Consider the following 15746-nt stretch of genomic DNA (forward strand, 5'->3'; position numbering starts at 1 on the left):
GTCACATGGTCTCTGCTAAGAACATCCCATACATTCAATGATAGAATTATCACAAGAATCACATGGTTGGTGGGTACTCCCGAGCAGATCAGAAAAGTGAGATTCAACCTTTCCTGAAAAACTTTCCCTAGGCCACACAGTCAGCAAGGCTGTTTATTTCCAAAGCCTAGGTGCTTAATCATTCAACTCTATTTGTACCTTTTTTTCTAACCTATTTAATTTGTAGGTTTAGATTAGTAGAAATAATTTGAAGAAGTCTTCAATTAGTTTCCTAGGACTGCCATAACAAATTACCACAAACTGTGGCTAAAAACAACAGAAATGTATATTCTCTTACAGTTCTGGAGGCCAGAAACCTGAAATCAAGGTGTTTGCAGGACTGAATTCCCTCTGAAGGCTCTTGGGGCAAGTCAGTTCCTGGCCTCTTCCAGCTTCTGGTGACTGCCAGCTTTCCTGGGCTTGTTGCTTCATTTCTCTCTGCTCTGTGCTCACACTGCCTTCTCCTCTGTGTGTCTGTGTTGTCTGTCTTTGCTTCTCTATGATGGTATTTAGGGTTCACCAGAATAATTAAAGTAAACTCATCTCAGACCCTAAATTTAATTACATCTAAAAAGACTCTTTTTCAAAACTAGGTGACATTTACAAGTTTCAGGAATTGGATTTGGTATCTTTGGGTAGCCATTATTCAACCTACTACTAATCTTTCTTTAAAAAAAGAAAAAGAGCTAGGGCTGTGTGATACTATATTTTTAACTGACAATTATATTTTTAAATGACAATCCCTCAAAAATACTGATGATAGGTTCATGTCAACCTTGAGAGAGGTTTCCAGAGCAGTATTTCTTAACTCTGACTGCACACTAGAATCATCTTGGAAAAATACAAGTGTCTGGGTCCTATACCAGACCAATTGAGATATCACTTTATACCCGCTAGGATGGCTATGATTTAAAAAAATGGAAAACAATAGGTGTTAGGGAGGATGTGGAGAAATTGGTACTCTCGTCCATTGCTGGTGGGATTGTAAAATGGCATAGCTGCTGTGGGAAACAATTTGGTAGTTCCTCAAAAAGCTGAACATGGAATTACCATAAGACCCAGCAATTCCTCTCCTAGGTATATACCCAATAGAACTGAAAGCAGGAACACAAACAGGTACTTGTACACCAATGTTCACTGCAGCACTATTCATAATAGCCAAAAGGTGGAAACAATCTAATTCCATCAACATTTGAATGGCTAAACAAAATGTGGTACATACATACAATGGAGTATTATTCAGCCCTAAGAGAAATGAAGTCCTGATACATGCTACAACATGCATTAACCTTGAAAACATTATGCTAAGTAAAATAAGTCAGTCACAAAAGGACAAATACTATATGATCTCATTTATATGAAGTAGGCAAATACATAGAAACTGAAGCTTATTAGAAGTTATAGAGGTGGAAAAAAGGAGGGAAAGGGAAGTTACAGTTTAGGGGGCAGAGTTTATGTTAATAATGATAAAATAATTTAGAAAAGGATAGTGATGATTAACAGGTGCACAATATGAAAAATGTAATAAATGTCATCGTTGAATTGGCCAATGTTTTGTTATGTATCTTTATAACACAATAAAAAATGTTTGCTCTCTAGATTAGAAGTTTAACATTTCCTTTTGGAAGAGAATAATAACAATGATAAAAGAATATGTTTCAGTTGCAGTAAGAAAAAAAGAATTCAAGAAAGGGGCTAACAGAAGACAGGGGAAAGGCAATTTGGCTAACTCATCAAATGTGCCACTAGCAATGATAATCACATTAGTCACAAAGACAAAATCATACTTAACATTTTGGTCAATGTAAGAGAAGAAAGTAATTTTCATTATAAGAGACACTAACCAAAACCAAAAACCTATTGCCGTCGAGTTTATTCCGACTCATAGCGACCCTACAGGACAGAGTTGAACTGTCCATAGGGTCTCCAAGGCTGTAATCTTTACGGAAGCAGACTGCCACATCTTTGTTCCGTGGTGCTGCTGGTGGGTTTGAACCACCAACCTTTCGGTTACCAGCCTAGCTTTTTAACCATTGGGCCACCATGACTCCTTTAAGAGACAATAAGGAACCTGTGAATTCCCAGCCATTATACCACAGGATCAGAATGTTGCTCTTGGGGTCACAAATACTCTACTCACTGAAGGGCTAGGAAGAAGCCCAGATGGATTCTGCCTCATGATCTTACTCCCTAATGTTAGCATGGTGAACTGAAATGCCCACTTTCCCCATCATGTTCTCATATCTCATTCTCCTGACCAATTTCCTCTGGGCTGCATCTACAGCAATCACTGTGGTTTTGATTCAAACACACTCGGAGCAGGAAAATTTTTAGAGATTTTTTTTTTCTCTAGTCCTCACCATACTTCATCTGGACTGATGGGATATGGATGAAAAAGCAGTAAAAACGAGTTTCAAGAAACTTAGGCAACTGTAGAGTGAATAAGAAGGTATTCCATATTCTAATATCCTATGCTGTTCAGAAGTCTTGGGGAATAGTTGAAACTAACTGGATTGATTCAAGTTGATGTTAAGCTGCTTTCTGCAGGCCGACATTGCTTTGTATAACAAATGAATATGCATTGTTTAATTAGTTTTACGTTTGTTGTTGTTAGGTGCCTTCATCTTGATTTCCAAGTCACAATGACCTGGTGTGACGAAGTGAACTACCTCATATGGTTTTCTAGGCTGTAATCTTTACAGGAACAGATCGCCAGGTCTTCCTCCCATGGAACCACTGGGTGGGTTGGAACCACCAACCTTAACCCACTGCTGTCGAGTTGATTCTGACTCATAGCGACTCTACAGGACAGAGTAGTACTGTCCCATAGAGTTTCCAAGGAGTGGCTGGTGCATTTGAACTGCAGACCTTTTGGTTAGCAGCTGAGAGTCATTGATTCCAATTAGGGAAAGCATCAGGCTATTGATATTTTAAACTACATCCTACTGATTTTATGAAGATTTTATGAAGAAGAACAGGGCATCGGGGTTGGAGGAAGACTCTTGAACAAACTGTGTTATGCAGATGACACAACTTTGCTTGCTGAAAATGAAGAAGACTTAAAGAACTTACTGATGGAGATCAAAGACCAGAGCCTTCAGTATGAGTTACACCTCAACATAAAGAAAGTGAAAATTCTCACAACTGGACCAATAAGCAACATCATGATAAATGGAGGAAAGAGTGAAGTTGTCAAGGATTTTGTTTTACTTGGATCCACAATCAACACCTATGGAAGCAGCAGTGAAGAAATCAAAAGACTGATTGCACTGGGCAAATCTGCTGCAAAAGACTCTTCGAAGTGTTGAAAAGCAAAGATGTTACCTTGAATATTAAGGTGTGCTTGACCCAAGCCATGGCATTTTCAGTTGTTTCCTATGTATGTGAAAGCTGGATGATGAATATGGCAGATGGAAGAAAAATTGATGCCTTTGAATTATGGTGTTGGCAACAAATATTGAATATACCATGGACTGCCAAAATAACAAACAAATCTGTCTTGGAAGAAGTACAACCAGAATGCTCTTTAGAAGCAAGGCTGGCGAGAATATGTCTCACATACTTTGGACATGTTATCAGGAGGCATCATGCTTGGTAAGGTAGAAGGTCAATGAAAAAGAGGAAGACCCTCAATAAGATGGATTGACATGGCGGCTGCAACAATGGGCTTAAGCATAACAGCGATTCCGAGGATGGTGCAGGACCCAGCAGTGTTTCGTTGTGTTGTACATGGTGTTGCTATGTGTCAAAACAGACTTGATGGCACCTAAAAACAACAACAACAGATTTTAAAGTATATTGACTAACATCATCAATGAACTTTTGACTGTAACAGGATCCTTATGTTCATGTTTAATTTAGATTAAAAATAGAATTTAATTACCTACAGTTTGAATCGACTTGACGGCAAAGGCTTTGGTTTGGTTTTTGTATAGTTTGAAAAAGAAAACAAAAAGCTTAGACAAATTGCAAAAATATCAAAGATAGTAAAGCTACAGAAAATTGAAACTCTCATACAGAATTGACATAGAGATTGATATACCCGCAGTGGATAAGAGCTCACCTGCTAGCCAAAATGTCGGCAGTTCGAATCCACCAGCTGCTCCTTAAAAACCCTATGGGGCAGCTCTGCTCTGTCCTAGAGGTCACTATGAGTGGGAATTGACTCAATGGCAATAGGGTTTTTTCTTTTCTTTTTTTTTTGGTTTTGTGGAAAGCAATGTGGTACTACGTAGCAAAAATTTCACAAATGTTAATACTTTCAGATTCTGACATTTCACCTTTGGAAATCTTTCCTAAAGAAATTACTTGCAATACAAAACATTTTTATACACAACAGTATTTTTCCCAGTGTTATTTATCTGGTGAAAACTTAGAAAAATGTTAATAATCAATAACAGGGAAATACCTTAATAAGTTATTGCACATCCATTCAATTGTATATTATACAGCTATTAAAAATAACATGTAAAAAGCCTGTGTTACAATGTTAAATATAAAAGAATAACAAGGTATGATAAGCAGTAGCTTTTTTAAAATTAAAATTTTGTTGTTTCATGTTCTGCTTCTGATGTCTGTTTAACCTTGTTTAATACTTTCATGTCAATAGGCAGGCCTAACGAACCTTATTTATTTTTTTTAACGAGCCTTATTTTTAGGGAACCAAACCTTATTATTCCAGCTCCGAACATGTGCTTCTCGAAAGTGCAGTTTTCTCTTCTGGCGTCTTGGAACACCCTGCCACAGACTTCTTCTACGTAACAAGACATGAAATGAAACTGCGATCTATTTTATTCTTGGTTTTTAAAACTGGATAGACATTTTGATAAGAACTCTACTTCTGTTTTCCTACGCCATCTGAACTGGCTCCTCCCTCTCTCCCAATCCTTTTGAAAATCCTTATACGTTAGCTACAACAATAAAACAAAAAACAAAAAACAACAATGGGCTCAAATATATTGAAGTTCATGAACATGGGCATGGCGCAGCATGTTGCAATGTTTCCCTGTTACACACAAGCTCGCCAGGAGTCTGGGCCGACTGTAACTAACAATAGGTTCTCGCGCCAGCAAGTTAATACTTTTGCTTTATGTTTGACACTTTTCACCATTGAGATGAAGTGAATCTCCCTTTTTCTGCCTAGGGTTTGGGCCCTTCCGTTTTTTCTTGGTCTTTGAAAGTTAGTCCGCCCATCTTTTCAGGGAAGACTCTCTAGCCCAGCCACGCCTCCTCCGCCTTGGCCCTTCCCCCTTTACTCCCGAGCGTTTGATCTCCATGGTTACACTGCCGCTATGGAAACCACCCACAGCCGGAAAGGCCAAGGCCGCCGGGCAGAATCCTATAGACAGGGCTCGGCCTCACGATTCCGGCTATGGTCGGCCTACTCCGTGCTCCGCGTCCTTGAACCGGAGGCGTACACCGCGAGGAGGCGAGTGCCGGGAAGCGGGCCGAGCGCGGGCGGCTGGAGGAATCCGTCCAGCCTCCTGGAGACTTAACCGTCAGCTAGGACCCTTCTACTGCGCCGGCGAGCGGAAACTTCGACTGCTTCCGGCCGGAGGCGCCCAGGTCCCCAGGTTAGACTTGTAACCGCACTATTCTGGGACCTGAACTTTCCCGCCTTTGCCCGGCGCGGTTGTACCGCCAATCGCCAGAGCGCGAGAGAGTTAGCGCTTTGGGGTGTGGGTTGCTGGAGGGTACTGAGGAGAGTCTTTAGCGACCCCCAAGCACGTTGCCGGACAGCGCGCGTGCCCAGGTACACACACACACCACACAGAGACGCCACACAGACATTCAGGTGTCCCCACGGAGGCGGCTCTGAGGACAGCCACTTACCCACCGATATACCAGGAACAATTACTTCACCGCAGTAAGCCTCAATTCTCCCACTTGTGGCCAGTTGCCTTTGAGTCAGCTAACTCCTGGTGACCCCATGTTATCAGAGTAAAATCGTGTGTCATAGGGTTTGCAATGGTTTCCTTAAGTAGATCAGCATATCTTTATTCCCAGTCTCCTCTGGGCGAACTGGAACTTCCACCTTTACCGTTAATATCTGAGTGCCTTAACTGCACCAACCAGGGGCTCCCCCACCAGTGGAAGAGGGTGATAAAGTTGCCCACCTTATCCACTCAAATGGGAATGAGGAGTGAAGTGAGGCCATGAATGAAAAGTGCTTAGTTCACATAGCAAGTCCTCAATATATGTTATAACACTGAGATGAGGTCAGGGAAAGGCCCTTGTGTGCATATTTCTGTCACATGTTTTAAAGAACATCAACATCTTGTTGAATTGCCGATGTTTATTCTTATCCTGGAGTCCCTGAGTGGTGAGAATGGTTAGGCCCTAGGCTGCTAGCTAAAAGGTTGGCAGTTTGAACTTACCCAAAGGTGCCTCAGAAGACAGGCCTGGTGATCTGCTTTCAAAAGGTCACAGCCTGGAAAACCCTATGGAGCAATTCTGCTCTGTGCACATGGGATCACCATGAGTAGGAATCCACTTGTAGGCAACTAAAAACAACATTCTTATGCTGCACTACAATGGCAATGTAAAAAGATGGAAGATTCAGAGTGGAATTCCTAACCTCCATTTGGAAGGTGGTGCAACTAATGAACTCCAGTGTACACTGCAGTAACAGGCTCTGATCCTCTGCCTGTTTTGTTTGTTCGTTTCATTTGCAAATCTGGCTTCAGAGCCCTGTAATTTTCAATACCACATTGAAAGCTGAATTTAAGTTATAAAAGGAAAACAGTAAAAAGATTCTTGATATTCCATCCTTTCAGAACAAAATTCACAAAAAAACCATAGCTAACGTTCATTGGGGAAACCCTGGTGGTGTAGTGGTTAGGAGCTATGGCTTCTAACCAAAAGGTCGGCAGTTTGAATCCACGAGGTGCTCCTTGGAAACCCTATGGGGCAGTTCTACTTTGTCCTATAGGGTTGCTATGAATCGGAAGCGACTGGACCAATGGGTTTTGGTTAATATTCATTGAGTACTTGTTACAAACTGCTGCTTTAGGCACTTACCTTATGTCATACACTATCCTAACCATTAACCCATTGCTGTCCAGTCGATTCTAACTCATAGTGATCCTATAGGACAGAGTACAACTGCCCTGTAGAGTTTTCAAGGAGTGGCTGGTGTATTCAAACTGCTGACCTTTTAGTTAGCAGCCAAACTCTTAACCACTTCGCCACCAGGGTTCCATCATAACCACTAAATATATAAAATCCAAAAACCATACCCATTGCCCTTAAGTTGATTCCAACTCACGGCAACCCCGTGTGTTACAGAGTAGAGCTGCTTCATAGGGTTTTCGTGGTTATAATCATTATAGAAGCAGATCTGCAGGCCTTTCTTTTGCGTTGCAGCTGGGTGGGTTCAAAGCGCCAAACTTTATGGTTAGTAGATGAAAGCAAACCATTTGTGCCACCCAGGGACCTTACTAAATATATAGAACTCATGTCATCCTCACAACAGCTTCTGGGAAGAGGATAGTAGTGTTATCTTCATTTTTCGGATGAGGAAACCATTTCGTAGCTGAAATAAGTGCCCAAGTTCTCACAGCTACAAAATGTGTGATGATGGAACCTAGGCAATCTGATTCTAGTGGACAAAATGCCAAGTGCTACCATTTCTCATCCACCTAAACACTAACAGTGCTTAGAGTTACCTTTATTTACCTGCCATTGCCTTTGAGATTCTCTACATGCTAAGTTTGCTTGCGCTCAGTTAATGATACTCAGGAAAGTCAAAAAATGCAATAATTGTTAAAAACCTACTACTTTTTGAAATTCCTCAACACAAGAAAGGGCATCTATACAAAACCAACAGCCAATATCATTCTTAATGGACAGAGGCTGAAAGCATTCCCCCTGAGAACATTAACAAGACAAGGATGCCCTTTATCACCACTCCTATTTAACGTTGTGCTGGGAGTCCTAGCTAGAACAATAAGGCAAGAAAAAGAAATAAGAGGCATCCAGATTGGTAAGGAAGAAGTAAAACTATCCCTATTTGCAGATGATATGATAGTATAGAGAACCCAAAGGACTCTACAAGAAAACTACTGGCACTGATAGAAAGATTCAGCAGAGTAGCAGGATACCAGATAAGCATAAAAGATCAGTTGGATTCTTATGCGTCAATAAAGAGAACTACAAAAAAATAAAATAAAATACTTGGGAATAAATCTAACCAGGGGTGTAAAAGACCTATACAAAGGAAACCACAAAACACTACTACAAGAAACCAAAAGAGACCTACATGTATGGAAAAACATACCATGATAGGTGGACTCAATTTGTCAATTCTACCCAAAACAACCTACAAATACAATGCAATCCCAATCCAAATACCAATGGCATTCTTTAACGACATGGAAAAACTATCATTAACTTTATGTGGTAGGAACGAGGCCCCAGATAAGTAAAGCACTATCGAAGAAAAAGAATAAAGTCAGAGGCCTTACACTACCTGACCTCAGAATCTACTATACAGTTGCTGTAGTCAAAACTGGTACAGTGACAGACACATTGACCAATGGGACAGAATTGAGAACCCAGATGTAAATCTATCCACCTACCATTCACTTGATTTTCAACAAAGGCCGAAGGACAATTAAATGGGGAAAAGACAGTTTTTTTAAACAAATGGTGCTGGCAAAACTGGATGTCCACCTATAAAAAAATGAAACAGGAGCCATATCTCACACTATACATAAAAACTAATTAAAACACAAACAGATATATGCACATCCATGTTTATTGCAGCACTGTTTACAATAGCAAAAAGATGGAAGCAACCCAGGTGACCATCAATGGATGAATGGATAAAAAAATTATGGTATATTCACACAATGGAATACTACGCATCGATAAAGAACAGTGAGGAATCTGTGAAACATTTCATAACATGGAGGAACCTGAAAGGCATTATGCTGAGTGAAATTGCAAAAGGACAAATATTGTATAAGACCACTATTATAAGAACTTGAGAAATAGTTTAAACTGAGAAGAAAACATTCTTTTGTGGTTACGAGAGTGGGGAGGGAGGGAGGGTGAGAGGGGCATTCACTAATTAGATAGTAGATAGGGACTACTTTAGGTGAAGGGAAAGATAGCACATAATACAGGGGAGGTCAGCACAACTGGACTAAACTAAAAGCAAAGAAGTTCCCTGAATAAACTGAATGCTTCAAAGGCCAGCGTAGCAGGGGCAGGGGTCTGGGGACCATGGTTTCAGGGGACATCTAAGTCAATTGGCATAATAAAATCTGTTAAGAAAACATTCTGCATCCCACTTTGAAGAGTGGCGTCTGGGATCTTAAACGTTAGCAAGCAGCCATCTAAGATGCATCAGTTGGTCTCAACCCATCTCGATCAAAGGAGAATGAAGAACACCAAGGACACAAGGTAATTATGAGCCAAAGAGACAGAAAGGGCCACATGAACCAGAGACTACATCATCCTGAGACCAGAAGAACTAGATGGTGCTTGGCTACAACCGATGACTGCCCTGATAGGGAACAAAACAGAGAACCCCCAAGGGAGCAGGAAAGCAGTGGGATGCAGACCGCAAATTCTCATAAAAAGACCAGACTTAATGGTCTGAGACTAGAAGGACCCCGGTGGTCATGGCCCCCAGACCTTCTGTTGGCCCAGGACAGGAACCATTCCTAAAGCCAACTCTTCAGATGGATTGGAATGGACAATGGGCTGGAGAGGGATGCTGGTGAGGAGTGAGCTTCTTGGATCAGTTGGACACTTGAAACTATGTTGGCATCTCCTGCCTGGAGGGGAGATGAGAAGGTAGAGGGGTTTAGAAGCTGGCGAAATGGACACAAAAAAAGAAGAGAGAGGGCTGTCTCATTAGGGGGAGAGTAATTGGGATTGTGTAGCAAGGTGTATATGGGTTTTTGTGTGAGAGACTGACTTGATTTGTAAACTTTCACTTAAAGCACAATAAAAATTATTTAAAAAACTAATTAAAAAAACCTGTAAAGATCACAGAAGAAAAAATAGGGTCAGTGCTAGAGACCCTAATACAAGGCATAAACTCATACAAAGCGTAACTAACAATATACAAACACCAGAAGATAAGCTAGATTACTGGGATCTTCTAAAAATTAAATACTTAGGCTGATCAAAAGACTTCACCAAAAAAGTAAAAAGAGGACCTACAGACTGGAAAAAATTTTTGGCTATGACAAATCTGACAAAGGTCTAATCTCTAAAATCTACAGGAAAATGCAGCAGTTCTACAACAAAAAGACAATCCAATTAAAAAAAAAAATGGGCAAAGGATATGAACAGACACTTCACCAAAGAAGACATTCATGCAGCTAATAGACACATGAGGAAATGCTCGTGATCACTAGCCATTAGAGAAATGAAAATCAAAACAATAATGATATATTATCTCACTCCAGCATTACTGGCACGAATCAAAAAACCAAAAAATAACAAGTGTTGGTGAGGCTGTGGTAAGCTTGGAACTCTTATGCACCGCTACTGGAAATGTAAAATGGTACAACCATTTTGGAAAATGGTATGGCCCTTCCTTAAAAAGGTAGAAATAGAAATACCATAAGAGCTAGTAATCCCACTTCTAGGAATATATCCTAGAGAAGTAAGAGCTGTCACACGAATAGACATATGCACACCCATGTTCATTGCAGCATTTTTCACAATAGCAAAAAGATGGAAACAGCCTAAGTGCCCATCAACAGATGAATGTATAAACAAAATATGGTACATACACACAATGGAATACTACACAACAATAAAGAACAACGGTGAATCTGCAAAACATCTCACAACATAGATGAATCTGGAGGGCTGTATTCTGAGTGAAATAAGTCAGTCTCAAAAGGACAAATACTGTATGAGACCACTATTATAAAAACTCATGAAAAGGTTTACATAGAGAAGGAAACAATCTTTGATAGTTACTAGGGAGGGTAGGGAGGGTAAGGGTAGGTAGGGAAAAATACTAACTAGGACAATAGGTAAGTGGTAACGTTGGTGAAGGGTAAGATACACAATACTGGGGAAGTCAGCGCAACTTAACCAAGGCAAGGTCATGGAAGCTTCATAGATACATACAAACTCCCTGAGGGACCGAACTACTGGGCTGAGGGCTAGGGACCATGGTCTAGGGGGATATCTAGTTCAGTTGGCATAAAATAGTTTATAAAGAAAATGTTCTACATCCTACTTTCGTAACTAGCATCTGGGGTCTTAAAAGCTTGTGAATGGCCATCTAAGATACTCCACTGGCCCCACCCCACCTGGAGCAAGGGAGAATGAAGAAAACCAGAGACATGGAAAGATTAGTTCATAGGACTAAGGGACTACAAGTACCACAGCCTCCACCAGACCGAGTCTAACACAACTAGATGGTGCCTGGCTACCACTGCCAACTGCTCTGACGGGGATCACAATAGAGGGTCCCAGACAGAGCTGGAGAAAAATGTAGAGCAAAATTCCAGCTCACAAAAAAAAGACCAGACTTACTGGTCTGTCAGAGATGAGAAGCCCTGAGAGTATAGCCCCAGAAAACCTTTTACTCAGTACCGAAGCCACTTCTGAGGTTCATGCTTCAGCCAAAGATTAGACAGGCCTATAAAACAAAACGAGACTAAATGGGCACACCAGCTCAGGGTCAAGGACGAGAAGGCAGGAGGGGGCAGGAAAGCTCGTAATGTGGAACCCAAGGTTGTAAAGAGGAGAGTATTGACATGTTGTGTGGTTGGCAACCAATGTCACAAAACAATATGTGTGTTAATTGTTTAATAAGAAACTAACATGCTCTGTAAACCTTCATCTAAAGTACAAGAAAAAAAAAGATACTAGAAATGAACAGTTAGAAAAAAACTACCTTTTCCTGGCTTAACGTAAATAGAATTAATAACCAGGAGTTTTTTTTTTTTTTTTCTGTCATGCATAACTCTCAGAATATATTTTGATTTTTTGCCTTTTTTTTTTCAGTCAAAAGTCTAAATTCCAACTTGGATGCAGAAGACAATTTAGACGACTTGAGCAAGAAGTGTTTTCTAGCAGACTCTTATAATTATGAAAGGTTATTTAGTGAATGTGGTAGAATAAGCATTTCCTCCTCTTTCAGACTGTACTCTGCTGCCTACACAGATGGGGTTTGGGTTTCTTATTAATTCATTCTTTTTCCCAAATACTGTTTAGCTTTTTTTTTAATTAAAAAAATAATAATGTAAATATGTTTTTGGTGATTACTATCATTTAAGTAACAAAAGGAAATGTTTCAATCATTTGATGTTCCAGCTGCTCTCTGTTATCAATAAAGTCCTTTATTAAAAAAAAAAAAAGTAACTAATGAGAAGCAGGAGAGTCCTGTTGCTCTTGCTATTAGGTGCTATCGAGTTGGTGTGGGGTCATAGTGACCCTATGTACAACAGAATGAAACACCGCCTGGTCCTCTGCCATCCTCATAATCGTTGCTGTGTTTGAGCCCATTGTTGCAGCCACTGTGTCAATCCATCTCACTGAGGATCTTCCTCTTTTTTGTTGACCCTCTACTTTACCTAGTCCTCCTTCATGGACTGGTCCCTCCTGATACGTCCAAAGTATGGACGATGAAGCCTTGTCATCTTTGCTTCTAAGGAGCATTCTGGCTATACTTCTTCCAAGACAGATTTCCTTGTTCCCTGGCAGTCCATGGTATATTCAATGTTCTTTGCCAACACCATAATTCAAATGTATCAGTTCTTCTTGGTCTTCCTTATTCATTGTCCAGCTTTCTCATGTATATGAGGCAATTGAAAATACCATGGCTTAGGTCAGGCACACCTTAGTCCTCAAAGTGACATCTTTGCTTTTTAGTACCTTAAAGAAGTCTTTTGTAGCAGATTTGCCCAATGCAATATGGTGTTTGATTTCTTAGGAGAGGCCTAAATACTAATAAGTTAGGAGGCCTGGTGGCGAAGTAGTTAAGCATTTGGCTGCTAACCAAAAGGTCAGCAGTTTGAATCCACCAGTTAGTTGCTCCTTGGAAACTGGGGCAGTTCTACTCTGTCCTATAGGGTCACTATGAGTCAGCATTGACTCGATGGCAATGGCTGTGGGTTTTTTGTTTTTTCAGTAATTAATATCACGGGTCTTTGGAAATGTAAAGTGGAGAAAAGCAATATATTAATACATTTTTAAAAACTCAATCATTGTTTTATTTAGCCAGAATGCCTCCCACTCAGGCAGAAAGTGTTATAAAGAATATCATTCGCGAAATAGGACAAGAATGTGCGGCCCATGGAGAGATTGTTTCTGAAACTTTGGTTGCTTTTATGGTAAGAATGGATATTTTTGTGAATTACTCCATTATTAAAATTTTTTAAAGTGGAATTTTGTAAAGCTTTCCTAGATGTTATTCAGTTTAAAATACATAAGATCATAGAACAAGTTAGTGAAAAATAATTTTTAAAAGTCTATGAAGCATGTCAGTTCTATATGTATAGAGACAGATTTAGAAGATCTTGATGAGTTTTAGAGACAATAATGTTCTCTTCCTATGTAGAAATTTTTTAACATGTATTTTTGTTTGTTATTGTAAATATTACTCATTGCCATGGTCTCTCTGTTCATGCTTTTGGTTAACAAGACAAAAGAAAAACACAGTAAAATATGCAAATAATTTCTCAACCTAAAATCTAGCGATTGCTTTCAACTTATTATTTCGTAAAATTTTTCTAGCACCATTTTCAATTTTGATGTTTATTGCTTCCTTTTTTCGACCTCTGATGAAAGTGCCGATGAATTGGGCAATATGAAAAATAGCCGAGTAATCAATCCCTGAGTAAGCAAGAGGCAGATGTTAAAAAATGTAAAGGTATTAATTTCATAATAATATGAAATAACAAAATTATTTAATGACCTGTTTTCCTACTCTCAGGTGAAAGCTGTTGTCCTGGATCCAAGTAATGGATTTAACATGGATAGAGCCCTCATAAAAAGTGATGTGCAGAAACTTGTTAAGGTGATTATCCACCAATGCTCAAAATTGGAATTATTTATTCTCAATTCTACAGTATTTGTTTTAGTCACTTTTGCCTTCAGATGCATGAAACAATAGGAGAAATGACTGTGAGGATCAGACTGTGATGGAAAGCTTTGGAGGAGAACCAGAAAGGGCAGAAAATAATTTTTTTTCTCTTTCCTGGTTCAGGAAGAGTTTTTCTTTTTTTTCCTCTAATTCAGCTAAGTTGAAAGCAATGAAGTTCAATATACTTTTAATATCACAGGTACATAAACTAGTAAAATATATCATAATTCAAGTGATAAAAATAGTGCCCTTTTATCTCAGTTAAAAATCATGCGGGTGAGCTAATCTTTTTATTTATAAAGTCTAGTTTAGAACAGTACTTGGACGTGGACGATCCAGGTGCACAGGCTTCCATAAAGACAGAGTCTTCAATCTTCCCTTCTGCATTCTACCCCCAGCCCTACTTCCCCACACCTCAGGAAAGCGGGGTTATACTGGAGGAGGTGGGTTTGAGGGTGATGTTGCTAATGTGGTTGCCAGCTGCAGTATATGAAGCCTAAGGGGTGAGATGGCAAAAAAAAAGAAAGAAAAATTCAGGTTGACTACCCAATCTAAAAGGACAAGGCAGAGAAGTGAACTGAGCCATTTATGATAAGATACATATATACGTATATGTATGCATATATATATAATGTATATAACATAACATATGTATATACATATACCTATAGCCATTGAGTCAATTCTGACTCATAGTGACCCTAAAGGACAGAGTAGAACTGCCCCATAGGGTTTCCAAGGAGCGCCTGGTGGATTTGAACTGCCAGCATATATATACACAGAAAGAGAGAGAGAGAAACAGATCAGAAGAAGAACTTTTGAAATAGAACACAGAGCCAGAAAAATTTTGTGAGCTGAGAAGGGTAGCTGCGACAGCTTTTTATAAAATGCATGTAACCTCTACCATCCACAAAGAAGGAGTGTTGTCCAAGAGTCAGATAAAATAGTAACAAGGAACTCTAGAAGAGCTCTAAACAGCATTAAAAGCTTCGTGGGATGTTTGCCTGCATTTAAACTGCATCGGCTAACCAAAATATCAAGTTTTGTTGCCTTGCACTGGGCTGTTAGCACCTGGGCATGGTGATATTGGTTAACTTAGTGGGAGATAACTTGTTATTTAATAAATATTGGGGAAATAACTTATTAGTAAATAACTAGTTACTTAATAAGCATTGTTGGTTGGGTAGGCTATAAAGCATAAAGCCCTCAAAGAGAAAAATAATAAAAGGGTCTCTTGGTGGATAAATATCACAGCCATTGCTTCGATGTGCCTCTTTGGAAAATAACTTTGGAAAATACTTTTGAATGTTTCAGGAAATGTAACCAGAAGCATTCATGGGCTATTCTTTTCTAGCTTTGTGTGGCTCGGCTATTGGATAGTAAAAATCCATCCCTGGATACCGTTAAGATGCAAGTCTACTTTGATATGAATTATACAAGCCGAGGTAACACATCTCTACCTATTTTGATGATTTTTAAAGTTTTCATAGTATATTTTAGGTAAAAACAATTTTTGGGAGGCAATATTTTTAAATGTTTTCCAACTTTGAAGAATATAGTAATGTTGGAATTGCTAAATGAGAAAACCACTAATGGCCTTTGTGAGTATTAAAAGTTAATCCTAATTATGATACCCATAATA

At 39.5% G+C, this 15746-nt stretch overlaps 1 protein-coding gene across 4 annotated transcripts in view; it reads left to right on the plus strand.

Annotated features, from left to right (window-relative positions):
• The first annotated feature begins 5341 nt into the window (after positions 1 to 5341).
• Positions 5342 to 15746, plus strand: part of CFAP206 (cilia and flagella associated protein 206) — a 38902-nt gene continuing 28497 nt past the window's right edge. For 2 of the 4 annotated variants that reach the window (XM_049896957.1, XM_049896971.1), the window contains exons 1-4: positions 5342 to 5612; positions 13240 to 13352; positions 13955 to 14038; positions 15459 to 15549. In XM_049896957.1, coding sequence (XP_049752914.1) covers positions 13245 to 13352; positions 13955 to 14038; positions 15459 to 15549 — 283 coding nt within the window. In that variant the 5' untranslated portion in view covers positions 5342 to 5612; positions 13240 to 13244. Of the gene's footprint in view, positions 5613 to 13239; positions 13353 to 13954; positions 14039 to 15418; positions 15550 to 15746 lie in introns of those variants that run through there. The other 2 variants (XM_049896965.1, XM_049896981.1) reach the window with 2 other exon arrangements.

The sequence above is a fragment of the Elephas maximus genome, chromosome 1, assembly GCF_024166365.1.
Source record: "Elephas maximus indicus isolate mEleMax1 chromosome 1, mEleMax1 primary haplotype, whole genome shotgun sequence".
NCBI classification, from domain to species: Eukaryota; Metazoa; Chordata; class Mammalia; order Proboscidea; family Elephantidae; genus Elephas; species Elephas maximus.